At 45.9% G+C, this 27,806-nt stretch overlaps 6 protein-coding genes across 9 annotated transcripts; 1 reads left to right on the top strand and 5 right to left on the bottom strand.

Moving 5' to 3' along the window:
* Window positions 1-196: 196 nt before the first annotated feature.
* On the bottom strand, window positions 197-4,653 carry LOC131292495 (WD repeat-containing protein 48 homolog). Of its 2 annotated transcripts, XM_058320831.1 has the most exons (9): window positions 3,981-4,653; window positions 3,699-3,921; window positions 3,426-3,638; window positions 2,850-3,354; window positions 2,783-2,819; window positions 2,477-2,707; window positions 1,927-2,394; window positions 1,467-1,676; window positions 197-1,389 (listed from the first exon to the last, which is right to left on the bottom strand). In XM_058320831.1, exons 1-9 carry the CDS (start codon window positions 4,023-4,025, stop codon window positions 1,285-1,287), a joined length of 2,037 nt encoding a protein of 678 aa, XP_058176814.1. In that variant the 5' UTR covers window positions 4,026-4,653; the 3' UTR covers window positions 197-1,284. The 2 variants fall into 2 exon arrangements, with proteins under 2 accessions (XP_058176814.1, XP_058176813.1); XM_058320830.1 differs by having other exon boundaries at window positions 2,477-3,354.
* A 409-nt stretch (window positions 4,654-5,062) lies between these two features.
* Window positions 5,063-9,210, bottom strand: LOC131286901 (trifunctional nucleotide phosphoesterase protein YfkN). Its single transcript, XM_058315948.1, has 7 exons — window positions 9,079-9,210; window positions 7,807-8,224; window positions 7,465-7,730; window positions 7,262-7,384; window positions 6,257-7,189; window positions 6,095-6,190; window positions 5,063-6,000 (listed from the first exon to the last, which is right to left on the bottom strand). The coding sequence occupies exons 1-7, from the start codon at window positions 9,208-9,210 to the stop codon at window positions 5,920-5,922; spliced, it is 2,049 nt and encodes a 682-aa protein (XP_058171931.1). The 3' UTR covers window positions 5,063-5,919.
* Window positions 9,211-13,230: 4,020 nt separating this feature from the next.
* On the bottom strand, window positions 13,231-15,667 carry LOC131283148 (N6-adenosine-methyltransferase MT-A70-like protein). Of its 2 annotated transcripts, none has more exons than XM_058312738.1 (3): window positions 15,435-15,667; window positions 13,599-15,150; window positions 13,231-13,526 (listed from the first exon to the last, which is right to left on the bottom strand). In XM_058312738.1, the coding sequence occupies exons 1-3, from the start codon at window positions 15,610-15,612 to the stop codon at window positions 13,412-13,414; spliced, it is 1,845 nt and encodes a 614-aa protein (XP_058168721.1). In that variant the 5' UTR covers window positions 15,613-15,667; the 3' UTR covers window positions 13,231-13,411. The 2 variants fall into 2 exon arrangements, with proteins under 2 accessions (XP_058168721.1, XP_058168713.1); XM_058312730.1 differs by having other exon boundaries at window positions 15,387-15,667.
* A 1,129-nt stretch (window positions 15,668-16,796) lies between these two features.
* Window positions 16,797-19,616, bottom strand: LOC131282393 (activin receptor type-1). Of its 2 annotated transcripts, none has more exons than XM_058311844.1 (8): window positions 19,510-19,616; window positions 18,836-19,140; window positions 18,547-18,770; window positions 18,267-18,481; window positions 17,974-18,196; window positions 17,706-17,893; window positions 17,408-17,633; window positions 16,797-17,340 (listed from the first exon to the last, which is right to left on the bottom strand). In XM_058311844.1, the coding sequence occupies exons 1-8, from the start codon at window positions 19,590-19,592 to the stop codon at window positions 17,188-17,190; spliced, it is 1,617 nt and encodes a 538-aa protein (XP_058167827.1). In that variant the 5' UTR covers window positions 19,593-19,616; the 3' UTR covers window positions 16,797-17,187. The 2 variants fall into 2 exon arrangements, with proteins under 2 accessions (XP_058167827.1, XP_058167828.1); XM_058311845.1 differs by having other exon boundaries at window positions 18,818-19,140.
* A 1,137-nt stretch (window positions 19,617-20,753) lies between these two features.
* LOC131287279 (mitochondrial intermediate peptidase) lies at window positions 20,754-23,023 on the top strand. The gene is made up of 3 exons (XM_058316317.1): window positions 20,754-20,909; window positions 20,976-21,505; window positions 21,564-23,023. Exons 1-3 carry the CDS (start codon window positions 20,781-20,783, stop codon window positions 22,993-22,995), a joined length of 2,091 nt encoding a protein of 696 aa, XP_058172300.1. The 5' UTR covers window positions 20,754-20,780; the 3' UTR covers window positions 22,996-23,023.
* A 136-nt stretch (window positions 23,024-23,159) lies between these two features.
* On the bottom strand, window positions 23,160-26,711 carry LOC131294005 (cullin-4A). The gene is made up of 7 exons (XM_058322056.1): window positions 26,406-26,711; window positions 24,710-26,091; window positions 24,408-24,635; window positions 24,226-24,333; window positions 23,979-24,149; window positions 23,755-23,907; window positions 23,160-23,671 (listed from the first exon to the last, which is right to left on the bottom strand). Exons 1-7 carry the CDS (start codon window positions 26,545-26,547, stop codon window positions 23,576-23,578), a joined length of 2,280 nt encoding a protein of 759 aa, XP_058178039.1. The 5' UTR covers window positions 26,548-26,711; the 3' UTR covers window positions 23,160-23,575.
* Window positions 26,712-27,806: the final 1,095 nt, after the last annotated feature.

Consider the following 27,806-nt stretch of genomic DNA (forward strand, 5'->3'; position numbering starts at 1 on the left):
AAAGGGGTATACATATTGCTGCCAAATCACCTGTAATCACCGCCCGTGGAAAATCGATCGATCGAAACAATAAGCTGTAATGTAGAGAAATAGAGGAAATAAAAAGAATGAATATGAAGGTGAAATGTTGGGAAACGCTACGCTACACTAATTCCATTCTTACGCACTCTGGCTAGATTCTTTTACTATGGTTGTTTTATTTTATGTTATTCTATATAATTGCCTGGATACGCTTATAATTACCTCATACTATGCATCTTTCTTTTTTATATCTTTTCTTTTGTTCGTTACAAATACCTATCACTTTGAATCTTATCGCTTAAACATGACTTATTACAGGTGCCTCGAGGATCAAGGGAGGGGAGGGAGGGAGTAAAACGAGGAAAGTGAAAAAGGAAACGATTTGGTTAGAAGACGACGAGACTGGCGGAAGCGCGGACACCGCGCTCCTTCCTTCCTTTTCACTCTAGCCTAACAATTATATTTGTTATTAGCGTTGTTGTTGTTGCGGTTTCGAGCTTGAATTACTACATTACACTTGACTGTGATTTTTTTTTCTTTTTTCATTCTCTTTCTCTGGGTGTAGTAAAAGGGGTTTTGGATGCTTGTCTGTAGAAGCACGTACACGTAATAACAACACTTTAAACATAGAAATCACAGCATCCCCTTACGGCCCAGTTTCGCCCGTTCGTAGTTGAGCGCGCGCGATAAACGTAAACGGTACGAGCATATACAGCCCAGCCCCCCACCGCCGTTCCCGGCGCGTCCTTTGTCGGAATCGAGAACGCCAAGAAAATGGAGCAAACTAAAACTCTAACAAACGAGAGAACGAGAAGGGAAGTGTCACACTGCATACCACGCTACCTTATGTCGAGGGACTGATTTTCTGTTCTGCTTTCTTTACTAAAACCTATCTATGCCTATTTGAATAGTAAATAGCATTACTTAAGGATGGGTGGCATTTAAATTTCCCAGTACGCCACGGCCCACGTACGGTAGAGGAGCAGGTTCTCAACAATACTCTCAGCTTGCAAACCCTTTCGGTTTTTGGGAAAAAAAAACGAGCGTCAGAGGCGAGGTCAGGGAAAACGCGGAACTGCACTAAACTAACTAAAAAAAATGGAAAGTGTACCGTCCTTCGTTTTTGCTATTGTGTGATCCCGCCAGCTTCTGAGATCTTGTGCTGGCCGATGATTTATACAATCAGTTTAAGGTTAGAGTTGAGGTTACTACCAAATTCTGCACGGGCCTTGGTTAGACAATGTTGTGGTTAGACGGATTATTTTAGCTGCTGTAGTTTGGTTTCGTTCGGTAGTGAAAGGTCAAATCGGACGATTGCTTCCAGATAAAATGCCGCACAGTTCGGAGATCTATGTTCGGGTCACACGGCTTGGATGGAGCGAAAAAAGTAAATTGATTGATTAGAAATGGCGTTTCCAGGGAGGAAATGGGCCCTTCAAACTCACCACATCGTTGCAAAGTAGCTCGATTCGTTCCTCCGCCGGCACTTGGCTGCCCTCGGAGTTGGCATCACTTTGGCTGTTGTTCTGGGAGGAGTTGGAATTGCCGGTGCTGTTGCCGATGGCGGCCGCCGGTAGCTCCGTGCCGAGCACCTTCTCCAGCACATGCTCGCACACCTTCCGACACTGGATGAACTCGTTCGCAATCAGACGTTCCTGGTTGGTGAGATCAAGCTTTTTTGTGAATAAAGGCGAACGGCAAACACATTAACCGAAATAGCCACCACCGCATATGGGACATGAAAAACACATTACAAAACCGATCGAGAGAAAACAAGCCACGAAGAACGCCGCTTTGGGATTGGGGGGGGGTTGAAACATGATTTGCAACCAATCTGGTCTTGTTGTACAGTAACAGTGTTTGTCATGTTATGAACTAGAACCAATGGAGCAGATAAATTCTTACTTTTTTGCTGCGATCTTGCTTAAACATCGACGGATGCGCCAGCAGATAGAAAGGAAGCTTAATGAACTTGGGCAGTGTCCGATCGATCACCACGTTGGTAACCCACGACGGCACGGTATCGCTGAGCAGCGCACTTTCCGTCTCACCCGCCGCATCCTTCACCAGCAACCGGCACACGTTCCGGCCACCCACCTCGCTGAATATGATCGGCGTGTGCTTCGGCACGCTGAAGTATTCGTTTCCCCTAATGTCACCGTCACAACCGTTCTCCATGTCCACCGGGCCGCCCGGCATGTGATGGTGCGGTGGCGGTGGTTTCCAGTGTTCCAGCAACGCCTGCAGTAACAAGCTGCCATAGTTCACCTTCGGATCCGAGCCAGGTTCCGCGTGCTCCGGTAAACCAGCTTCGGCCGACACCCACGCCGCAAAACAATCCACCTCGTCCTGCCCTAACACTATCATTGGCATCTGGTAGAAATTTGCAAAAGAGAATGTTAATTCAACACTAGCCCATCGTACATCAATCTAGTAGGCGTAGAGTAACACATACCCCTGTTTTCAAATCCACCGTGAACCAGTTCGGCACATAGATTCGTTGACTACGCTTTTTAACCTCCTCGTCAAAGTCCACCTTTCCCAGGTCTTCCACTTTCTTCACCTTCAACACGTCGTAGATGGCCACATTCTCCTCCGTGTCGCGTGTCAGCATGAACCGTTTGTCGTTCAGCACGTGATACTTTTTGATTGCAGCGCCACCCTTGATGCATGCCACCTCGTAGCCCTTGCCGGCGGCGCTAGCAGAGGTAGATGCATTCCCGTCCGACCCCGGACCGGTCGATGATATCGTTGAGTTCACCATCGATGGTGTTTCGCCGCTTCCATTGTTTATGCTGCTGCAGCTGTTGGAATAGCTGTAGTTGCACAGCTTGTCCGTTTTGTGTAGCTTCCAGCAGCGAATGTCCGAGTTCCACGTCGTCGCCCATACGCCCGTTTGATCGATGTTGTAGCACATGCTGAGAACAGGCGCCCGCTCCTCGCAGATCAGCACACTGTTGGACGGATTGCGCAGCTCCGTCATGACGATCTTTCGATCCCGGCTGCCCGAGATTACGTGCGAGAAGCCGTCCGTCATCAATAAACACCACACGCCCTCCGAGTGCACGCTGATCGTCTGTATGCAGCGCTGCTGTCCGATGCTCCACAGCTTAATCTTTCCATCCGAGCTTCCCGACACGACCTGCGTGCCATCTTCCGACACCACCAAAGCCTTCACATTTTCCGTGTGTCCCTTCAGCTTTGCAATCTTATTGCACGTCCGCGGGTCCCAGATGCGCAGAGTGTTTTCCGTCGAACCGCTTACGATGATCGTCCCGGAGGGATTCATCGCCAGACTATAGATAGAGTCCTTAGATCCCGATATGCTGGATGCTGTAACGATAAGCAGAAACGGTAAGTTCGTTCACTAACATCCCACTTAACCATTTTCTTTTTCCTCTCACTTGTCACTGTGTTGTTCGAAGCCGTTAACGCCGTCAAAGTGTTCACGTCCCAAAGGAATATTGCCTTGTCCAGTCCGGCACTAGCGACCTGCTCCCGGTCTTTGGCGTATGCCAGCGCCTGCACGTAGTCGCGATGCGTTCGAAGCGTCGACATGCAGAAGCCTTTATGGGCATTCCATACCTTTACCGTCGTATCACAACTCGCACTTATCACTGGAAAAAGGAAACGATTTATTAACGCCAAACCACCAGTGGACATTCCAGCGGACTTACAGTTTCTTCCACCGCAACAAAGCACGATGTCGTTCACCCAGTCGTTGTGATGTTCCATGCTCTGAATGTAAGGTTCGTGGGAGTTGGTTTGGGTCGAGTTCCACAACCGAATGATGGCATCCCGGCCAGCCGAATAAAGCCGCCCGGTTACACTGTCTAGCTGGAGCGCGTTCACCCCATTTCTATGCCTTTTCTCCTCCGCATCTCTTATAACGAACGAAACCTTAAACAACGGAACCGAATGTTAGTAGTTTCCTTTCGAGTGCGCTGCTTTTTGCTTACCTGCATTTTCTTCCGGCCACCCTGATTATTTTTGTGTGTTAACATCTTCAGGCGGATGTGGGTTCCCCGGGACACGCTGCCCACCGCAGGGGTGCAGTAAAATAACTAAACAAATACTGATGAAGAACAGGTCCAACGCCCACCGCACCTCCCGTGTACCTTCGGTGATGTTCACAGGAACGGTGATAAGTGGGAATAGAATCTTGCAATCAATTCCTCTGCTTCTTCCTCGGGTGCGTGTTTTAACTCCCCCGGAGTGGAGCCGGAGTTGACAACGCAATGACAGCACACCCCAAAACCGATTCCGTCTGCTCGCCGAAGCATTAATTACTAAGTCGTAAGTATCCTGATTTACTGCTGATTTCCCATTTGACTTTCAACCCTACAAGTGCTGGCCATTCGGCGCCGTCCGCCGGACGCAATCCAACACACACCTCCCCTGCAGGAGGCAATATGTATGGACCAGCGTAATAAAAACACCTACGTGCCCATTACCACACGTGAGAGCAGCACCAAAATACGGCCTATTCTTAGCGGATAAGACACATCACTTCTAGATTTTGTAACTCGAACTTAGGTTTTGGGGTGTTTAATGCACCATGCAGCACGCTTTCACATGATTGTATGTACAAATTCATCAATAATTACACAGAAACACTGGAGTTTGCAATGGTTCCATCCAAACCTAGTGTAGAACATGAAGGTTACGTTATGTGGTATATTTTGACAGTTCTCATCGATAGTTCTCATTCTCAAAAGCAACAATTGTTGACAACTAAAAAGTGTTATAATATAATGTTGCCATAATTTTCAACTTAATCGTTTATTATCGAAAGAAATTTCGGAAGTAAAAGTTCAAATGCTGTAGCATCGAATGTTTGGGATGATAACCTTTTACCAGAAAGTATGTAATCGCATCTGCAAGATACTCTGCACTCTGGATATCTGCAATATCGGCTGCTGTACGATGGCTTTCGGATGTAAGATTGGTTTGTTAAAGCTAAATAATAAACGCAATTCATAATAAACATGTGCGATCTGTTTAAAATATGTCAGATATATATCTTTCACAAATCGTTCATTATTTTTACGCCAACGTTGGTTTCAAGGGCTACCTATATCAAATCTTGATGAGGAGTCATGGATGGTGCATGACATAGGTGTAGAATTGCTCTGCTGCGGACGCTTCGAAACAAATATCAACAGGATATATCAGACTATGTCAACAATAATGTGTTCTTTGCAAATTATTTAAAATATTCATGTACATACATACTAGCCGTAGAGCATTATGCATTATCAATCAGTCGCCAGAACCTCCTACGGAAACAGTTTTTGAATCAAACAAAACCAATACAATCGGAAGTCGGGGGCATTGAACACGAAACAACCATCATAATTAAATCTATACAGTCTACTAACAATAAATTGTCAGTAAAATGCAAATAATGCACAATGAGCACTTGAGACTGCTTACCAGTCACTTCGTCCATCTTATCTTCTGTTAGTGATCTTCTTCTGTCTTCCTTAAAGCCTTTGCATTTCATCGTGATGAATTGTTCATCCCTCCGTTGATGTTTGTGGTTTTGTTTCTGTACGTTTACATTAGCAATATCAAGCACTATCACGACAAACTATGAGCGGTTATTTAAGCATGTTCTACGGTTTTGCTACGGCCACATCCGCCACTTCCCTATCCGTTCGTCGTGTGTTTGCTTAAATAAACAATATTCCAACACTGTATGTTGCATTTAACATGACAATACACATCATCAACCGAGCGGCCGACACGGAACACTAACATTCATTCAGGAGATTTAAAAATTACAAAAAAATCCTCTGTACAAGCATACTTGCGAGAGAAGCTTTTGTTCACTATTGTTATCAGTGCAGGTTGGATACGGCCGCGCCTCTGGACATGGAAGGCAACACCGCAATCTTAGGGTGTAAGCTCATCGGTCTCCTTGATAACGGAATTTTTTTCGATTGTTTCACGCTTAAAAATCAGTTCACGGATGTGCTGTAACATCGGAAACGTGTAGCGGAATGGAGAAAGAAAGCGAAAACGAATTAGCACGGTTGCGCGAGATTCGCAATAAAACCACCTATCTTACATCTTCATTCTGCACTACGACAATCCGGTGCTGTATGGACGGCGCCAACTGGCAGCTGTTTTGCTCCAAGTCATCCAACGAAGCACGCCGAAGAAGCTGCGAAGTGAAAGTCAAACAGATCGTTTAACGAGCTGCTAAATGGCGAGCCATGTCTTTTCTTACCTTTCCCCGGTTGTTACTGATGTGCTCCATTTTCGGTGGCGTCACGGAAGACTTTCGCCGTATCGGCGTCGGACCATCCAGCTCCAGATTCTCGAGCATCTGCACCATGCTGTGGCGGCGTGACAAAGTGACCAGCGACTGCCGGTGCTTGGTGTGGTGAGCCTTGCCCATGCGCACATCGATTGCTTTGAAGTGGTTCTGAATTGCCAACCCGAGCTCCGGGGCAGCATCGTCATCCATGAGCACGCGACATCCCTTGAACATGGTGTACCCGTCGCAACCGCCATGGATGTAGCTCTTGATGCAGAGCGTGTACTTCTGCTCCAGGTTTAGCCACTCATCGCCAACGCGCACCAATTTCACTTCGACTCGATTGCCGGGCGGTTTGCTCGGATCGAACGCGAACGACATGCCGGCAATCTGCGGAAATCTACCCTCCAGCTTCGGGTAGGTGGAGACAGAATTTTCCAGCGCCGAGTGGAGAATTTTGCCGGTCACTTCCAGCACTATCAGCGGGTCCTGCATGGGAATGATGTTGACCAGATCGCGCATCATAAACGGACCGGCCGGGTGTACCTGATCCGATCGGAACGTGCCCGAATTGATCATAACACAGTCTGCTCCGGTGGCCGCCAGCGCCACGTCGCATATCCAGTTGCCCAGGTTGGTCTCCGACGTGCGTATCGACGAGAAGCGACCGTCCAGTTCCACCGCGAACGTTCCCAACACCTCGTGCATCTTTGACTCGATCGTTTCCGAGTACTTGCGCAGTTCCTCCTTCAGTGCCGGGTCTTCGGTGTACTTCGTCGAGCTGACGTCGACCTTCTCGACATTGATATTAATCTTGCCATTCTCATTCCGCTCCAGGCAAACGCCAATTTTTGAAAATTGCCGAAAGTCCGTGCCAGACTTCACCACATGAGTATCTTCAATCTGGGGGACGAGAAAAGAAAAGCTTAATTCTTGAAGTAGCTTCAACCAAAGGGGGTCACAAATGTCACTTACATTCAGTATTTCATAAACGTGATCGTGTCCACCGAGGATGAGATCAATGTGGCCGCTATGTTTTGCTAGCTCAATATCATTCGGAGTGCGCATATGTGTTAACGCTATAATCACATCACAACCCTGTCAGACAACAATAAAAAAAGTTATAAATAAATCAGTACCATCTCGCATTTCCCTTCGATTTGAAGTGCCGAACATACTTGATTGTGTAGCTCATCGGCCAGTTGGTTTCCCGCCTTGATGAAGTCGATGTACGTCACTTCGTTTGGGTCGATCGTCGGCAGCGTGTCGAGCCATTCCTTCTCCACCAGCCCGATCAGGCCCACCTTCACGTCGTTGTGATGCAAGATGTGCGTGATTTTGCCGCCTCCCAGCGGTCGGCCGGTTTCATTGTCCACCACGTTCGACATCAGCCACGGGAAAGTCGTCTTCTCCACCCAATCGGTAAGCACATCCAGTCCATGATCTGCCCGGATGAAAGATAATCAAAAGCCGCAAAATGAGGCAAATTCTTTATCAAGCCGCAACCGGACCGGACGTACCAAAATCGTGATTTCCGAAAACGGCACAGTGCGTTCCAACCGCATTCAACACCGGCACCATCTGTTCGCCCTTGGTGAACGTGCTGAGCATGCTGGGCGAGAAGGCATCCCCGCTGAACAGGACCAATGGGTTCAGCTGGGCGAAGGACTTGACGGCCGTGCAGAACCGGGCGGCTCCACCGATCGGCTCCGATTTGCTGTTGGCGTCGATGTTGTACACATCGTTGTAGTGGATGATGGTTAACTTGTCTGTTGCCCCGATCATACTGTTGCCGCTGCTGGTTCCGACTCCCCCAACGCAGTCGCGATCATTCACCTGACGGATCAGTGTCGTCGTGTGCAGGTGCAGCAGGCTCGGTGTGTTATGCTGGATCTGGGAAACCGCTCGCTTGCCCGCCTCTCTAACTTCGACCGATGCCTGTGGTAAAAATTGCAAACCCAAAACGCAAAGGAAAAAAAGATCAATTTAATCTCACCGTACTCAAACTACTTGCTTCATATTGACACACATCAAATCGTACTACTTTTTAATTGATCGATTATAACAGGGGAAAATGAGGTCAAATCGATTTCAAAAATAAATATTATTTTTAACACCACAAAGAGAGATTGAGAAAAAGAAAAACAGAGTGAAGCTAATTCAACAAGTTCAAGGCATTCCAAAACTATTTTCGAAACCTAGCATCTAGCATCATTGCAATAAAGTAATGTAATACAATTTTTTATTATTTTTATTCTGCTTGTAAGTATGAGCGTTTGATTTTGCACTTCAGAATATAATTTATAAATGAAGAGGAAACCATTTTTACAATGCATGTTCTATTCTTAAAACCATAATGCTATAAGTCAGCTGACTATTGGATTCCTAACTTGCATGTAGGAATTTTTGGTAATAATTGTGCATCTGAAACTAGCAAACGTTGAGATGAAAAACGTTCACCAGAACTAGTTCTAGACAGTTTGAACGGACCACGTGGTACACATAGGGTTTCTGAACTTAGGTTAGCATAACATGTTTTTGAAAATAAAAATAAAACACACACACACTCACACACACATACAATACATACACAACATACACAACATAACCAAGCCCTGCATCGAGTGTGTCAGGCACACGCATGTGAGGAAGGTACGGTGTATTACGGGGACAAATTATAACACACTTAAAAAATTGATGCAGGTTTGGGGGTGGTGGGGCGAAAGGGGGGAAAATACTATGCACGTGTTACTTTCAAGAGTGTATAACAACAACAACAACAACAACAACACCTGTTTGAGCCATCCGACCACATGTTTCAGTCCCTGCGAAACGTCTGTCGCGGATTCAATGTTCGTGGTGCCACTTTCGACCAGATCGCCCCACTTGGAGCGCAATGCAGCTTGGGACGTGAACCCGGCCATACTTCTTGCCTTCTGCGTTGCGATAAAGGAAAAAGCGGTAAGGTGGTAAATCGGTGCCAAGAACAAACGGAAAATGTTACGTGTCTCAATCAAGTCGTGCGCGACAGACAGAGCCCGAAAACTAAAAACGGTAAACATCTAGGTACAAATGAATCGTAACATTAATGTATTCTATTATATCGTGTAGCGTGTCGGTAAATTGAATCAAAACCGAAACAAATCAAGCCAAAGCCAGTAAGTAAGGACAACACACGAGCCTTTTCAAATCAACGACGAGCAGCAACTTCAGCGACAAAGTAGGCGAACCCGATTATTGGATGATTGGAGATGGTCAACACGGCCATAATGGGGGTGCTATCGTCCCATTCTACACTTCCATCAAACAACGGTATCATTACCGAAGCATAATAATCTAAACCCGAGTTTAGAGCGGTATCGATAAAGGGAGCGGGTTTTAGGGCTCACCATGAAGTAGATAAGATAAAGGCGAAGGGTAAATATTTCAGCATAAATGGAGTACGGCAATGATTCACAATGAACAGTCATATGATGCAGACAACAGTACACATTTCCTGTCGACCATGACCATGACCTTGACTTGACTTGAACTCCACTTGATCCCAATGGTGCGTGCGGTAGTTCTTTTGAACACTACAGGTTCAACACTAAGAAGGGCTGCACTCAAGGGCAGTCATTCCATACACGACGGGACATGTGTTAAATCGGATACGAAGGACCACGTATCCAACTAAGGATATGCTTTTTCAAACACCCCACGTGAACATATCGCCAGCCCATTGATAGCTACTAGAGTTGATCGTTTTCACTTTCACTTCCATTGGGTGTAGTACTTGGGATGTTTTCACTTTTTAAAATACAACGGGTACCCACTAACACTATTGCTAGTTCTAGGGAACCTCAAAACGTAAACATTACCTCAGCAACCACTACGCTGTTTATGTTTTAGCACTCGCGATCGAACCGACTGTTGAACTGCGCAAAGCACGTCAAGGAGTCTCCGGGCAGAGTTCGCGAATGACAGCATGCTTACGCATGCGAAACGTGCTGAAACACTTTTCTGTGATATCTCCTCCACCACCACCACCACTTTGTCCCTCTCTCTCTCTCTCTTGCTCCACATGCTGCTATCTCTCTTGTACTTCCTTCCTTCCTTTTACCCTCAAGTTCGGAGAATACTTTACGTTTAGCAAACGCGGTTCGCGACACGCCAAGTGACGCAATCATATGTATACAGTGCTTCAAATGGAAGCGCGGACACCCGAAAACATAGCGCAAACAATATCTTCGTGGTTAGTTTTTTGATAAGGTAAGGATGGACAATATTCTCGCTGCATATAATAAATGCATTCCTTAAACCAAATTATGTCTGAACCAAGATCCTTTTCCTCGCGTCATCGAAAGACGGAGCATCTTGCCCCACTTTCCCCTATAATAATTTTCATACCAAATTCTTATTTAATTAAAACACGTGTTGAATTATATTGAACATATTTCTACAATGCCATCATTAAAAAACGCAGTAATTAATTTCTGCAATGGCATGGAATCAACGCTATCTAAAGTGTACACCGCTATTGAAACTACTTCCTACACAAATGCCCCCAGGAAGTTCCACTCCCAATACTCGGCACCGTCCCATGCCGGAAATTCGATCTAATATCTTAATGTAACGCTGCAGTCGCTGATCCGTGCGAACATAATCATTGTAATTTATGTTGTAGGCTCCATCGGCAGAACATTTCACCGTTAATTGCACGTATCCTGACTTGGAGCAGTTCGGTTGATCTGAATAAAACGGTAATGGTGTCTAAATTGAACATCCATTTTGTCACACACAATCGGGCAAGTAATGAAGCTAAGGCAGAAATAGGTAGGATAGATTTATGCGCGTGCATTGATCAAATAACATTAGCCTCATTTACAATCTAGCTTCATTTCCTTCCCTATTGATGAGCACGATACATGAATGCCATCAGAGAAAAGATTTCGTCTTTAGAATAAATCGAAAGCTGAAGCTAAGCTCATACAATTATGCTTGAAATGTAATTAACTTATCCTTGTAAAATTGAGAAACCTTTAACAGTTAGGGCACACACGTTTAAGATACTGAATTTTAGTTTGTTTCGTATTTCATGATGTCGGAAGATCTTTTGCGTACACTATAGCAAATAAAAAGCACTGTTTAACGAATGGATAAAGAAGCGTTCACGAGGCCAGCTTAGCTGCCACAACGCCATGTTCAACATTTTTCCTCACCACCCAGCACGCGTTCGTTGTGATATTTATTTTTACGTTTGCTAAATTGGTCCACTCTTATTTTTCTCGAAGACAACACAAAAACATACCAACTGGGGGGAATACTAGAGGAATTTGCTGACGGTGAGAAAGAGACCGGATGGTGGAGCATTAAATAGACACCGCGAGTCGACGTGGATCAAGCATTATGTCCGTACCGCCTTGATCTAACTTTCGATGGGTCCTATCATGTCAATTTGCTTGCTTTTAAACAGGTGATCAAAAAAGACGTGAGTTCATCAAAAAAGGTAATCCTCCGCAGCTTCCCATCGCAGCATATGGTTGAGGAGTAATCGTTTCGCTTAGCGGAAATTTGCCCGAACGAGGAACCAGCGTACAGACGAGTGGTGCCTCTGTTGGGTTGAGTAAACAATACTCATCCCCGATGACCTCTAGAGATTTGTCCTCAGCCTAAGGAATGTTCCCATCTAAAACTCAACTAAAGAAATTCACATTCTTACTTGATGTGCGTACTTGGGCTGTTTAAAAAACAGAACACTACGATCCAGCATCTTTGTCATTTTCAGCTTTCGTTTTGACTTGTTCTAGATTTCTTCCACGAGACAAACACGGCCTGAAAGGGCAACGAGGGTTCAAGCAGAGCGAAAAGAATTCTCCCAACGCGACATCTCCTAGAGCCATGCTGGCGCCATTCGCGAATCTGAAGGTTTCCGCAAAAAGCAGCATAATTCAAGCGACAAGGGAAAAGAAGATGAAAAGGGAAATAAAGTCAATAACGGCGTTGGGGTAGTACCTGTGTCTCCGTATGTCGTCACTGGTGGTGTTATGTGGGGGTGGAGGAAACTTTCCCACACACTACTCCCGGGAGTCTCTGGTCGTTTTCCGTTGTTTTTGCTCTTCCTTGGGCCCTTTCCTATCACTTCGTGTACGAGGACGTTCACTTTTACGAGGAACTAATTCGCGACGGAGGTGGCAAATTGTTACGGCAAACATACACACATACACTGGTGGTGGCGGCGGATAAAGGTGAAGGCACACCAGAAAGGACCACACTCGACACGTTGAAGATGAAGCACTTAGGGACAGGCTCTCAATTTGTCGCCTTCGTTTTCGGTTTGCAAAGAAGTGGAATAGGTCGGTACGTAAAATTGCTCGACATGGCACGCTTCGATGGTATACAAATCGCCTTCTAGAAGGGAATGCTCGTAGGCTGCTGTGTTCACTAATTAAAGCAAGTGCGCTGCTCCGCGCGGCAGTCGTGAAAGTTAGATTGAGATAAGTAATGTAACGCAGAGAAGACAAAACCTAAATCACACACTTTTTTCAGCAGTACACACACCCTCGGTGACGGTGACGTATATGTGGACAACCTTCACGGCTGCAGGCACATGGTCCGGTACGGAAATTACAGTGCACGACCGTTTCGACTGCCGTTTCGTCGCCGAATGCTATCGGGAGCACGATGACGAACCCGTCAACCTTGGTGGATGGGAATATGTTCTCGCCTGCGCATGCCTAGAATGGCAGCCGTCGCAGTTCTGATCACCAAAAATCTGCCCCCCAAACTCTCCCCTTTCTGCTAACGGAACGGAGCATATGATTAAGTTCTTCCTTTGCCTAGCATGAACCCTTGCATGGCGAAGGATGTCCGATTTCCCTTTTTCAAGTAAATTACGAAAACCGGATTCGGATGTTAGTATCGAACATGTATAGTACGCGGAATGGTTGTAATATGTTTCGCAATAGAAGCTCTACTAAGCCAACCGTTTATTGCTTCATTTTGTGCCAGCGAATATTGCAGCACCGGCTGCCGTAACGGAGCATTTGACCAACCGCTGGTTTTAATGCATCGGCTCTAGTAGAGTTTATCTGCTGGTTGGTTAAGGGGATCTTTTCGCTCTTTCTCTTTATGTGGCTTAACTGATTACGGATTCTTTCCCGGAGTCATACAATTACCGTCTGGGTAGCGCTTCTGGAACGAGCTAATTAATTCCGGGTCCACCAGTCTTATGCCATCCAGTTGGTTGCCCAAAGTGATCCTGTGAAAAGAGGGAGAAAATGTACCGTTTGATGAGTTCCAATAGAAAGGCGGGATTTCGACGGTTTACTACCAATTGGGTTGAACGTTGTGTGGTCGCCCGAACAACTCGATCTTTCTCGTGCCGGGGCTTAGCCGCTCGATGATGCCGTAGATTTCATCCGGCTTGTGACTGGTGGCACGCACTTCAGCCACAATCACGTCACAATCCAGTCCGCGGTTCAGGTTAGGAGGATTGCCCTTCATTCCCACCAGGCAGTGCTCCTTTCCGTGGTTCAACCAGTGCCCGGTACGGCCTGTGCGGATGATCCGCTGCAGCTGATTCGTTTTCACCCAGATCAGTTCGTCCACGCGCTCATAGCCCCACAGCTTTAAGCACTCTCGACCCAGCTCCATGGCGCGCCCGGTTACCCAAAGGAAGATAAGCCCGTCATCTTGCAGTGCCGGCACACCCAGCTGTCGCATTTCATCGTCCGACATCGTACCGTACGGAAGCTCCATATGAATGTCCCACGGTGGGTCGGCCATCACGACCGCAAACTTCCCCAGCACGGTCATGTCCAGAAAGCGCAGGTCGCACTGGATCCACTGTGGTGGATAGAGGGTGGCGCAAGGGTCCGTATTCGGACGCTTCTGGCCGACGGTCCGCTCGTCGGTGGGTTCGCACTTGGCAGGCACGCTACTGGGCGCTTGGCCAACGACAGTGTCTACCTCGTAATGGACGTACTTGCAGGTGTCCATGTGAAAGCAGGTATTCAAAAAACTACAGTCACCCAGCGTTTCGTCCGTGTGGTTCTGTATGATCTTCTTGAAATGTAGTTTGTTACATTGGTATTTCACTTTTTCACCGGACTCCGGTTCCTTTTTCACCTCGAGCACACCATTTTTGCAGCCTTCGACCTCCGTCGTAATTATAGTCACTTCGTCATCCGTATCTTTGTCCACCTCCTCATCGGCATCCTTCCGCTTTTGTTCTTCTGCGGCCGCGGCCTCGTTGGTTGCCTCTATCGATCGCATGCATTCGACGCGCGTGCCGTGTGGACAAAACTCCATCACCTGTGCGCCGCCCTGAGATTTGAACTTTTCCGCCAACGAGCGCTCCTTGGCGGTAGGCTTGGAGAGCAGCTCCAGGATCTCTTCGCCGACTTTTTTACTCTGCTTTTCCCTGGTCGACGGAAGCGACAGTAACGACATAATGTCGGATGCCTTGCAACCGAGTGACGAAGATTCGGACGAGTTTGTACTAGAGCCACCAGGACCGCGGGCCATCTTGCCCGTTTCGTCCCCCTTGGTGTTCTCCGCTTTTCGCTTTGTCCCCCCGGTTTCCCGGTCTTCCGACGCCATGCGGACATGGTTCATGCCCATGTCGTTGTGTAGAGCCTGCAGGTTGGTATGTTCGACCGAGATCACTTCATACCCTACCGTACCGCCGATGCTGACCTCTTTGATGTTGACCAGGTTCTGCCCGGCCAGCTTGTGCAAATAGTACGCGATCGAGTCCCGCTGCACCGGCTTCTGGATGGACCGCTCCACGCGCTCCGTTATTTGCGCCGAATTGGTGGGCAGTATTAAACTCTGGTCGGCCAGAACCTGCACCAAACATTTCTCCACTTCCGCATCGATGTCTATTCAGAACAGAAAAGTGAGTCACATTTAGAGAACTGAGGAACAATGCCGAAGCCAATATAGTCAAAACCCCCTAGCCTAGCTGTTTCGTCTTCGTCAAGATCATGAGTTATGCTTTCTTTTTCCAGAAGAGCAACGCAAACAGCACCTTTCTAGTATGCATGTGTTTGGTAAGAAAAATCGCACAGTAGTCACACTATTGCTTATCGTTCGGCCACCGCCATGGCCACATTACCCGCACTTCCTCCATGTTCCAGTTTGATTGTGGTCAGTAGATGTTTACCCTTGTCATCTCCCAGACTCGAACCGGCCTCGAGCTTTATCAAGCCAGCGACACCGCCGGTGCCACTAGGACTGTTGTTGCCGAGCAAGTCCTGCCGTTCTTTCTTGCGCTTCTCGAGCTTCTCACGTAGGCTGTTGCGCTTCACCTTCACCGCGTGTACATCCTCCCACGAGGACATGTTGGAACACTCGGATTAAAATACTATTTCGACGCCAGATTGCTAACAAACTATCACTAAACAGCAAATATTGTAAAACAAACAAAAGAGTACGCTGTGTACCGATCTGTCAACTACTAGTTGTGTTGTCAGAATCGGGATGCAGAAGACCCTAAGATTCGATCCCTACACTAATTCCAAAGATTCGAATCCCAATTTGACGGATTCTAAAGATTTTTTTATCAACAGAAGTAAAACTGTGTGGCTCGTTTTTATTACGGAAAGGGCGAGTTGTGATTTGATGGACATTCAGATTAGGATAAAGGATTTCCAGACTGGCATTGATTGGTTTACATCGTCTCGCGATTGTTTGATGGATTGGGATTCGGATTTGGGGACTCGATTTACCCACCACTAGAAAGCTGCAGCGCGCCAAACTGACACCAAAAACCTTGGTCACAATTTGAAATAATTGCTAAAATAGCTAATTTGTTAATAACTTTTTGTGCCTCGGCCTTCACATCCTGTTAATCTAAATAAATCTCGATCAGCTCCCGAAAGTTGCCGTTCCAGGAAATGTTCGAAACTTAAATAACAGTTTCAATTTTCCTTGCTTATTTCAGGATCCCTTTTCACATACCAACTGACCACTCTGTAACTGAATCTGTTTTTGGATTGTTTTTTATTGTTAATACATGGTGTCATCACGGAAAGATGTAATAATAGAAAAACATGAATATCAACTATAAACTACAATATAGTTCCATTTCGCAATCAAATTAATACAACATACAAATGTACTCGTGTTACAGGCATTGAAATTATAGGTTGTTTCTTTCGTACACGGTTTAAAAATATAGAGTTTTGGATTACTTTACCAACATGAGAACACGCTATTTACAATAATCGCCTTTCTTTTAAGCGCCTCAAACAAACGTATAAAGAGCACTTGTTTTCTATTTTGATAATGGCACTTTGGCAAGTTAAAATAAAAATGATAAATGAAAACCTAATGCATACACTGTTGTCGGAGTGTTGTTTATGAACTTCGATTCGATACAAAAACATGCTCGAAAGGCATGTGTTCTTTTTTTGTCTCTATTTAAATCTTTAGTCTTCATTTCGTGACCATAAATATTGAACTATATTTTGTAAGATCTATTATTCCCAGATTTCAAGTCGCATGTACGTGCCATAACTGCTCTTATAATAATTTTGTTTGTATACTTTCTATTATTTACTTCTCTTGCCAGATAAAACAAGGTACTTGAGATATAGAAAGCCAGAAGAAAATCAAATCTCACGTGATCCAGCTTGCTTGTTTCACTGGCATAGTCTGCTTGGCGTATGCATTTAAACTGAAATCCAAATAACATATTTATATAATATGCTGTAGTAGAAAACGTAAAATAATCTTTCTCTATACCTAGGGGAGCATACACGAAATTTTCAACGCTATTATATCGCTAGCTGCCTACTCTGCCTACCATATTCTGAAAATCTTTAAACGTGCGCCCTTCTTAATGCTGACTATTTACAAAAATGTTCAGAACAATGACATTCTACGCCCATTACGTCGACAGCCATTGACGAACATCATAGAATTACCTCGCCATCCGGTGTTATTTTGATCGTCTCATCCGAGCTGGCCAGCTTAAGCAGGGTCTTTTTGATACGCAGAGCAGGCAACCTCACATTGGGGTTCATGTGCCAACATTCACGCATCAACTTCGACATACCCGTTAGAAACTGTAAAGTAAATAAAATCAGATTATAGTACAGCCTTAAAGACCGGTGAGGTAAATGCTATACTTACCGGATCAGATGTCCATCGGTTCTGTACTGATGGTCGATAGTTGTCTACGCAAACAACTTTACGCATTTCTTCGAAGCTAGGATCGGACGAAACGTAGTCGTAATACGGAACCTTATACTCTTCCGCTATGCCACAAGAAATAGTACGACGACAGACTTCCCAGAAGATAAGCCCGATTGCGTAGATGTCTGCCTTTCTTAGCGCATCGAAGCATTCCATATTGATGCTGCAAAGAAGTAAAAGCGACAATGCTCAGAGTCATACAAACATTCTCTTTTATATCTGATCTTTCAAGTACCTCTCATCCAGCACTTCCGGGGCCATGTATCGTTTCGTACCGACGCGAGCAGTGTTACCAATATCGATCTTATTCGTCGTCTGGCTGTGCATGACCGCTAATCCAAAGTCAGCAATAACGCACGTTCCATTGGCACGAATTAGTATATTCTTTGTCTTAAGGTCACGATGAGCGATAGCTGGTTTACCCTGTGAAGGAAAATGCATAGTTCCATCAATTGTAGCTGAACCGACGCTGCTGTATGGAAGTGAATGAAGAAAAAACATACCTCCGTTCCGAATATTTCCGTATGAAGATGCACCAACCCGTTGGCAATCGAAAGGCAAATGGTTATCATCTGGTGCGTGGTAATGGCAGCCCTGTTCAAGTAATCAAACAGTGATCCTTGTGGATAGTAGTGCGTAATCAACCACAGCTGGGTACACGAATTTCGCGATGTCATATCGGAACCGACGTATCCAAGAATATTTTCGTGTCTTAGCAGAACCGTGCTGGAGAATGGTAACGACAGCAAAAGCGAATTAGATCATTTTGCACAACTGCATCCCCATGTTAACCTACCCGTAGATTTCTGTTTCCCTTTTCCAAGAATCTTCATCACGACTGAAGAAAATCTTTACGGCAACATTTTCTCCATGCCAAATGCCACGCCACACTTCGCCGTATCGACCGCGACCGATACACTCGCACAGGGAGACCTGCTTCGCTAGCGTACGCTGGATGAGCAAAGGAAGTCCGCTGCCCGAACCCGAAGTTACAGAATGTTGTAGATATTCCTTTAAAGGTAGCAAAGTTAGACAAACGTTACATTTATGTTACTGCCAAACTGTTCTCCACATACCCGAAGTGTACTATCACCAGCGCTCGTAGCTCGAAGGACGTCGTCATTGGTGTAGTATGTTTCCGGGTCATACTTAGTGCGACTAGCATTCATTCGCTTCTTGTGTCTGCGACGCATGCAGTAAATGACGGCAATGGCAAGGATGACCACGGTGCAGAAGGGCAGAAGGATTGCGGCCACCATCTTCATCACTATTGGATCCGCCTCCGAAAGGTTACCGGTCGCTGTGAATGTTGTACAAAAGCAATCAGAAAACTATTTTGCATCGAACCGCAAGTTCCAAGCATACCCTTCATCGGTGGTAGAGATGGAAAGGACCCGTTGTTGCAGTAATCACCGGTACAGCACTCAATATTGTACATTCCCGAGCCCGAGATATGACGTTTCTTCGGACCCCCACCCGTGCTAGACTTTTGATTCTGACTGCAGTACAAAGGCAACTGGTCGTGCTCGTTGGTGCATCCTCGTTGCAGATTCTCATTGCCATTTTGGTCGCGGGTGCGCGACTTCCAGCATTGGATCGCATTCTGGCAGTGGTGGGCGTGAATCGTTGTGTCTGCACAGTCCGGCGGTTCGCATGAGTAGCATTTGTACCTGGAACAGTTAAATTGATGCATGAAGTGGGTAGTGTTCTTTCAACCAAAATAAATGCTAACGAACGATACAATAGTCACAAAAATTAATTCAAAAAAAGGTCGTAACAGCAGAAATATTTGCAATCAAAACAAAACGACGCATGAGGAAAAACAAACAGAAACTTTATCTGCATAAAATAAAAGGATATAAAGAAACGGAAGAGAAGAGGCTTTATGTTGCGCTCTGTGCATTTACCTCCGTTTCATCCTTCGTTTCGACTTAGAGTGTCTCCTGTGGTTTTATGTGGTAAAATATAGTAGCTCGTTATTCAACCGTACCGTTTAAATTTCAGGGCGATTTGTTGTTTTCAATATATTTAGCGCTTACCTGGGATGATTGGTTATAGTATTCTGTACAGGAGCCTGTCGGTTCCCCAAGGAAGATTCAACTTCCATGTCCGTGTCGTCCATTTCATCCAGCAACTTGCCATCTAGATTACCTACGAAACGGAAATGGATATTTTTGAATCATTTAAAGTGAAAAAACAGATTTCATTTTTCCTAATCGAAAACAATCGAAACGAAAAAGAAACAATTTAAGTATATCCAACTCGGCTTAAGCCAAACTCCAAGTGCGTGATGCGCACAGCATTCTTTTCCTTCGCCAACGAGAGCAGGCGCCAGCATAAACGCAGCTGTCGCGACATGCTGGAGTCATGTCTGGGTCGCTACGACGCTAGAACGCTGTGAAACTTCTCCTAAGTCATATCAACTCGATCGTTCACCGCACGGGGTTTCTTCTTTCCCGACACTTCCTCCGATCTTTGGGGTAAAGTTTACACTTTGCTCTTCCTCTTCTTTACACGACCTTCTCTAATCTACCACTCCTGCCTACGCATTGTGGGCATTCCGTACACACCAAACGCATAATTAGTAACGATTCTACACTAAACACGCCTGTTCCAGCTGGTCTTGTTAAAACTATCCGTATTTTTAGTATTTTGTTTGTAAGTAATGCATCAGCCTTCTTCATTCATGTAATTATGTGCCGTCCAATCGCAGTGCAGGCGTCCCTGTGTTTACTCTTCAAAACAAATCATCTTCAACACAAACGATATCAACGAATGGATAGACGCATTCATGTTCACTAACTTAACACAACACTTATTCGTACCTTCGCAAATATGCAATGTTAAAATAATTGCTAAAAGTAGCCGAGTTAACACCATCTTCGCGTTTTTTCCGAAGGAATCTACATCACTTTTGAAGTTTCCTTGTGCTTGGACAAATAAAAAAAACACACACATCCACGGTTAAACACCCGTGTCGAGTACTTCGATGTGAGTGTCTTTCCAAACACGAACTAAATGTTGTTGTTTAAACATTTTTAAGTGAAGATGGTAAAATAACTAAACAAAGCCACATTTTTCGTTAACGAAATGCATTACTTCATTATTGTACCTTTTTCAATTATGCCTGGGGTTGAATTATTTTTGTTTTGACGAAGACGAAGACGATAAATTTAATGACAGTTGGGGTTGTTTTGATTCGAGAATTAGCTTGCACCACTCGTGTTATTTTTGTATTTTCTTTCGTGTCTTGGATTGATCCAAAAGTAAAACATATTGGTCACAAGGAAGACGTACAAGTGGTTAGAAAATGTTACGTCGGTTGAAAACAGTTTCTTCCGCCCTATCCCGGCACAGAGCAGTTAGCACTTGGTCACCGCTGACTACCGCTTTTAACACTCGTCCTGAGAAAAGGATCAATTTCACCAAAAATGAAGTGGTATGTGAATCCCTTGCTCTGGCTGCGCTGTTTAGAAAAATAACATATCCTTCTCATCTTTTTTAGGGTTTATTTGGAGTGCCCGAGCTCACAACATACGAGGGTTTCTATGTGCTTAAGGAGAAGGCAATGTTCAAGACGGACGATCTCATCGAGGAAGCAACTTCGGCTGATCGCACTCGGAAGATGGTGACCATATTCGACGAGCTTTCCGACACCCTATGCAAGGTGGCCGACCTGTCTGAGTTCATTCGGTTGGCACACCCGTCACCAAACTTTTGCCACGCAGCCGAAGATGCTTGTATCACGATTAGTGGAATCGTAGAGAAACTGAACACGCATAAACCGCTCTATCGCGTCTTGAGAGCAGTTGTCGACCAGGGTGACCGGCTAGAGACGACCGATGTTGATAAGCATGTGGCGGAACTTTTCCTCTTTGACTTCGAGCAGTGCGGTATTCATTTAGAAGAGGCAGCACGTCAACGAGTGGTGCATCTGAACGATTGCATTTTGCAGTTCGGCCAGCGCTTTATGGCTGGTGCCGTCCACCCGAGAAGCATCTCGAAGAATGTTCTGCCCGAAAACATCCGTCATTTGTAAGTAATGATCATTCATAGTTCAAACAATCTATCTTATACTGTGCTTCGAATTCAGCTTCTCGGCAGATGGAGAGAATGTCCTCGTATCCGGATTATACGCCGATTCCGCCAACAGTATGGCCCGTGAAGCGGCTTACCGTTTGTTTCTCTACCCGGACGCCCAGCAGGAGCATCTGCTGTCGGAAATGTTAAAGTCCCGGCATGAACTGGCGACCATTTGCGGCTTTCCAACATATGCGCACCGTGCCCTGAAGGCCAGCACGGTAGAAACGCCCGAAATGGTAGGCCAGTTCTTGGACGAGCTTAACGAACAATTGCGACCACGTGCTGCAAAAGACTTCGTCGTGATGCAGCAGAGGAAATCGGCCGAATGTGGCTTCGAAAATCCGTTGGCACCGTGGGACACGCCATACTTTACGTCCTCGCTGAAGCGCAACTATCTGCAGGCAAATGCGTCCGAGTTTTCGCCCTACTTTAGCCTGGGAGCCTGCATGGAAGGGTTGAATCTGCTGATGAACAGTTTGTATGGCATCACGCTCAAAAACACCGAAATGGGACCAGGCGAGTCGTGGTCGAGCGACATCTACAAGCTGGCAGTCACGCACGAAACGGAAGGCCTGCTCGGATACATCTACTGCGATCTATTCGAGCGCCAGGGCAAACCCAACCAAGACTGCCATTTCACCATCCAGGGTGGCAAGGTGATGCCGGACGGTAGCTACCAGAATCCGATCGTCGTCGTCATGCTGAACCTGTCCTCTCCGCGCTGGTCTGGGCCGACGCTGCTGACACCCTCGATGGTGGACAATCTGTTTCACGAAATGGGCCACGCCATGCACTCGATGCTGGCTCGCACCGAGTACCAGCATGTGACCGGAACGCGCTGCAGTACCGACTTTGCCGAAGTACCCTCGGTGCTGATGGAGTATTTCGCTTCCGATCCGCGAGTGTTGCGGTCCTTTGCGCGCCATTTTCAAACGCAAGAACCGATGCCGGAGGAAATGCTGGAACGACTATGCGTCTCGAAAATTCTCTTTGCAGCGAGTGAATCCCAGCTGCAGGTGTTTTATTCCGCGTTGGACCAAGTTTACCACGGGAACCCGGAACAGCACGGCAAAAGCACTACCGAAACACTGCATGCAGTGCAGGACAAGTATTACGGTTTACCCTACGTCGAAAATACAGCCTGGCAGTTGCGGTTCTCACATCTAGTTGGCTACGGTGCGAAGTATTACTCCTATCTCATATCGCGTGCCGTAGCTTCCTGGATCTGGCAGACGTACTTCGAACGGGATCCCTTCAGCAGGACGCAAGGAGAAAAGTACCGCCGTGGATGTCTAGCTTACGGCGGTGGCATCCCTAGCCGCCTACTGGTATCGAACTTTCTCGGTCGGGAAATTACGCCAGCCAACTTGACGTCTAGTTTAATCAATGAGATCGATATGTATAGCGAGCGGTTGAGAAGTATCGATGGTCGCTTTCGGTAGGTAGGAAATAAACCGATCCGTTAGCTAAAGGGGGTCGTTCTTCAAAATACAATAGATGTGATAATGTGAACCGTTTTGTAAAATAGACACGTGAAACCAACCTAACGAACGCCAGCATGTTGCAACTTCTTTCACGAAAATACCCGAAACTCTGTCCGTTTCCGCCGTTATAACACTTCTCGAAGATTTATTACAAAATGTACACATACGATTCTCCAAAACTTCGCCGGTTCCGGATGCTTTGCTGGTGGTCAGCGGTTAATTAAACTCATATGTTGTGTTTTAAGGTTAAAAAAAACTGAATCTTCTGGGTGCCGTTTTTTCGTTTCCAGTACCAGTGACACAACATCGTTGCAAGTAAAACAAGAGGAAAGTCTCCCGTTTGACTCGTCGCTCGTTCGTTTCGCTTTTGGATGCTGTGGATGCCCAGCTCTCGTAATAACTATTAGAGTAGTAAAATTAAATGTAATGAAAAACTCCTACCACACACTTTTTGTTTTGGTGTTCCAGTTCCAGCGAATCGGAAAAAACGGACTGCACTGCGATTGTACTCCGTGACCACACTCCGTGGGGTGAGGAATTACGCGACGTAATTGTACTGATTTTGATTATCCTTATCACGCTCCATGTAGTCTCGATCTATCAAGGATTCAATCCGTTTCTTCAAATCGGCCGGCTGTAGAGTGAAACGAAATGGGCGAACGGCCCGGAGGTTAGGGGAACGATAGTGTAATTCTTCATCCGGCTGTAATAACTTACCTTCACCGGGAAGGTTAGCTGCTTGTACAGCTCCGTAATGAGCAGATTGTGACTAAGGGTTTTCCTCATCTTCATGATACGCACGATCGCAGCGTCGATCTGATATTGTCGATCCTGATAGACACGCTCTTCGGTGGCTTTTTGTTCTTCCGTCTAGCCGTTTAAAAAGATATTAAGTTATTCCGTAGGTTCGTGGTGCAACATGCTGGAAAAGCGAAACTTACCGTTTCCTTCATCTGTATTTGATTGATTTTAATCCTAAACAACTTGTTAGTGAACTCGTTGTTGAATTGGAACTTGTCGGCGTCTTCCACTTCTCTGCCTTTGGGAATTTTCGTAAGTACTCTTGCTTTCCCACAGGCGAGCGATTGCAAAGTGCGCTTTAGTTCTCCCGCCTTAAAGAGAAAATTATAATAACACAAAGATTTGGTTTCGCGAAGGGTCTGATTTGCAGGCCGCTTGTAGCCTTACCTCGATGTTCACTGCTGCACGAATTTCCTCGAACGATAGTGTTAGATTGAAGTTGAACAACAACAGGACCAGCGCTTGAAACAGGGATACTTGCAAGTCTTTCGGGCCCTACGAGAATCCAAGCGAACAACAGTTGTCAGTAGATTGATAAAAGAGTGGCATATTGCTTATTATCCCCTTACCGCATCAAACTGTGCCTTTAAGACACAGTGGCCAAGCGTCGGTTGCCATTGCAGCTTCCGGCCGCTATGTTTGGCTAGGTAGAACTTGTTGAAAATCGACTGATACTGTAGCAATTCTTGTGGCAGCGTCACTTCCATCACTGGGTACGTCGGCCAAAAGCCCATGGTCAAAATGTTCACCGTAAGGTCGATGTTTTGCAGCTCCTTATGTTCCGAGTTTTGCATGGTCTGTGGAAAATAGGACGATAGTGTCAGAACACTCTGTTCGTGCGTGACGTGATTAGTGCGTTTTTCTTGCCTACCTGTCTGAAGGTCAAATTGATATCGCGACTCAGTTCCATGTCTTTAAACATGCCTTCCAGCTTCGAAGTAAACCCTCCGCCACATTCCTGCTTTAGCTTGGAAAGCATACTCTTCTCCGCGTCGACTGATGCCGACTTGCCGACAAGTAGACGCTTGGCCAAGTCCTTCTTGTAGAACGCCTCGAAAACATCCTTGCCGTGTATAAATCGGAACTGGACCATGATCTTGTCCAGAATCTGTTCCAGCTCTTCCTCGGTCGCTTCCTTGTTGCCGGCGCGCAGCTTCATGTCCACGTACTTGGCAATCAGCTCGGCCGGCTTGTTCGATCGCTGGTTGATGAAGTACTCGAACGCCTCCCGGAGCGAGTTGCCAAACTTTTCGTTCCGCTCGAAGCACGTATTGACGATGTTGTCCATCTTGTCTTTGTAATCGAGCAGGTCCTGCACCATCGATTTGTCCTTCTCCGGATCGATGACGATTGTGCGACCCTTCTTTTTTATATACGCGTTAAAGTGGGAGCACAGCTCCGTCGTGCCGTTCTTGACGCGGCTAAACAGCTGGTAGAGCAGCGTCAGATCGGACAGCCGGTTCTCCTCCAGCAGCTGCTCCAGCCCTTTCTGCAAAATGCCCGTTACGTGCTCATTTATTAGCTGCCTTTCAACCGTCACTATCAGCTGGTGTTTGGTGCAACTGTCGAGATAGTGCAGCAAACGCTCGTTCTCTTCCTGCAGCCGCTTATCGACGTGCTGCAGATATTCCGGCACATCCAACTCCTCCATCTTCGCCTGGCCCTCCGACTGGTACAGGTGCTTGGTGGCCATTAGGAACTTTTGCTCAAACGCGTCTCGATAGATTTGCAAATCGGACAGCATTCGCAATAGGCTTTTCAGCAGTGTCCGATCGACCGTTTCCCCGTGTCGCTCCTTCTCGATCAATATCAAAATTCCTTCGACCGTGCGCGACTGCACCAGGCCGTTCTGCGCGATGTGATCACGAAATAGCTCCAACCCAATGTCCCATATCGAATGGACTGTCGGATTCTGTAGCACGTACGTACGATCGAGATACAGGAATATGCTGCGGATCATGATCATCTGTTGGCAGTGCGCTTGCCAGTACTCGTTCATCTTCTTGAGATACACCAGCTTATCGCCTGACTCGCCCAAGAACGGGATTATGTTTGCTTTTACGTGTTGCTCGGCCAAAGCCGTCAGGTTGACGTACAGCTGCGAATCCATCTTGTGACTGCACATGTTCTCCACCGCCTGGTACAGCTCTTCCAAAGAGTATTCTATACGCTTCGACATCTGGATAGCAATCACTGCCTCGCGCAGCTTTTGCCATGTTTTTTCCTGATAGTTATCCGGCAGTGTTGGTTTTGCTAAAAGATATTCAAAAGTAAACAAAATAGTAAACACCATGTTATGTTGCAGAATGCTGAGAGCTGTGAGAATAATAATGCATCATTTCATTCTGCATCAAACAAAGAGCAAAGCACGTTACCATCGCTAAATTAAACCTTGAAAATAATACTATTTTCGCTTCTTGTGACGTCACACAACCTTCCGGATTTAGGCAGCTCCCTTGGACAGCCTTCGTTCGGGGCTCGTGTTGAAAAAACACACACACACAGAACCTCCATCGCATCGTTTTGTTTACCAGAACGAATCCTTTAAAGTACGCAATGCTACTTACATTTGAAATTTTTGATGACAATTTTTTTGATATCTCCTGGCTTGCCAGTCCCAGCGTTTGCGGTCATTTTGATGATGGCCCCGTTGGTGTTGCTTAACGCTGAAAAGTTGGCACGCTTGCGATCGTTTTCCGTCTGGTCCATACTGCCTCTTTCACCTCCTCGGCGCTTCAGTTTGATGAATGCTGCTGCTTGGGACAGCTGTTTCTTTTGATTCTCCAATTCGTTCTCCGTCCAATGCCGCTTGAGTAATTGGGTCCCTTCCTTCCAAATTCGCCAATTGTTGAACCGGCCCGGCGATCAGTACACTACACGGAGCTAGATATACACCGATGGTTAATTATGCTCGTGAGGTTTCCGGCTGATTGTTGCCGCCATCTACAGGCGTAAAATTCCCTAATATTATCCTCCGCAATATCCACGGCAACTAGCAGCGACTTTCTGTAGAACCCGAACTGTTCGCTAGTGAAGGACAACCGCCGCCTCCCTTCTTCTTTGCCTGTTCCCTACTTCTACCAGCTTAGTCTAGAGAATTCTTTGCGCTTATTTAGCTACCTAGCCTGGCGAAGGAAATGAGGAGCCAACCAACAGATTGGAGTTGGATAATTGGTTTTGTTTGTCGCGTTTTCGAGCTCAGTAGAAGATAAAAGTTGGACACTTTTGTTTTCAATGCTACAAACGAATGCCATCGTAGGGAACCAGTTACAATGAAGTGGGGTTGGCTTCACTTTGTGCAAGCGATGCGTGAATTACCTATGCACTGGACGAACAAGCTTGGTACATGTATTTTCCTTCACTACTGGTTGTAATTTCTCTAATTTCATCAGCAATAATATGCGAAGCGTGTCGCATGTAGAAGATGCTGCTTCTTCGCAACTTTTTTGCTCCTTTTTGACTAGTTTGACAGTTGTGACTATAACGAAGCGCGCTGTTTTGCGACTCTCATTGTGACCAAATTGTGACTCACAAAAGTGACGGTTTAAGATACATCCGAATCTTTGCACCCAGTAAATCCGTTCCATAGTTGTTTTTACTATATTTACCAAGAGAATGGAGCATTTATTTTGTTTCAAGTGTCCAATAATGCATAAATATAATTTGTGCAGGTCATTAAAAGCACAATGCTTACTTTTGAGACTAACCCCGCTTTTGTTATGCGTTCTTTTTTTGTCGCGGATCGCAGTAACATGATCTTTTTTTTTTATGACCAACTCTATCCCAACTTCAAACCAAATTCGTTTGCAAGCGGGTGTAACGAAAGTAACGCATGGTACATTTAATGTTTTTCGGAAAAATTACATTCAAAATAACTACACCGAGACAGTTTCGATCTAACAATGAATTCTGTACATTTAATAATGAGAATGGCTTCCGCTCGCCTCTAGAAACTATGCTCAATCTTT

This window comes from Anopheles ziemanni, chromosome 2 (assembly GCF_943734765.1).
Source record: "Anopheles ziemanni chromosome 2, idAnoZiCoDA_A2_x.2, whole genome shotgun sequence".
Lineage (NCBI taxonomy): Eukaryota > Metazoa > Arthropoda > Insecta > Diptera > Culicidae > Anopheles > Anopheles ziemanni.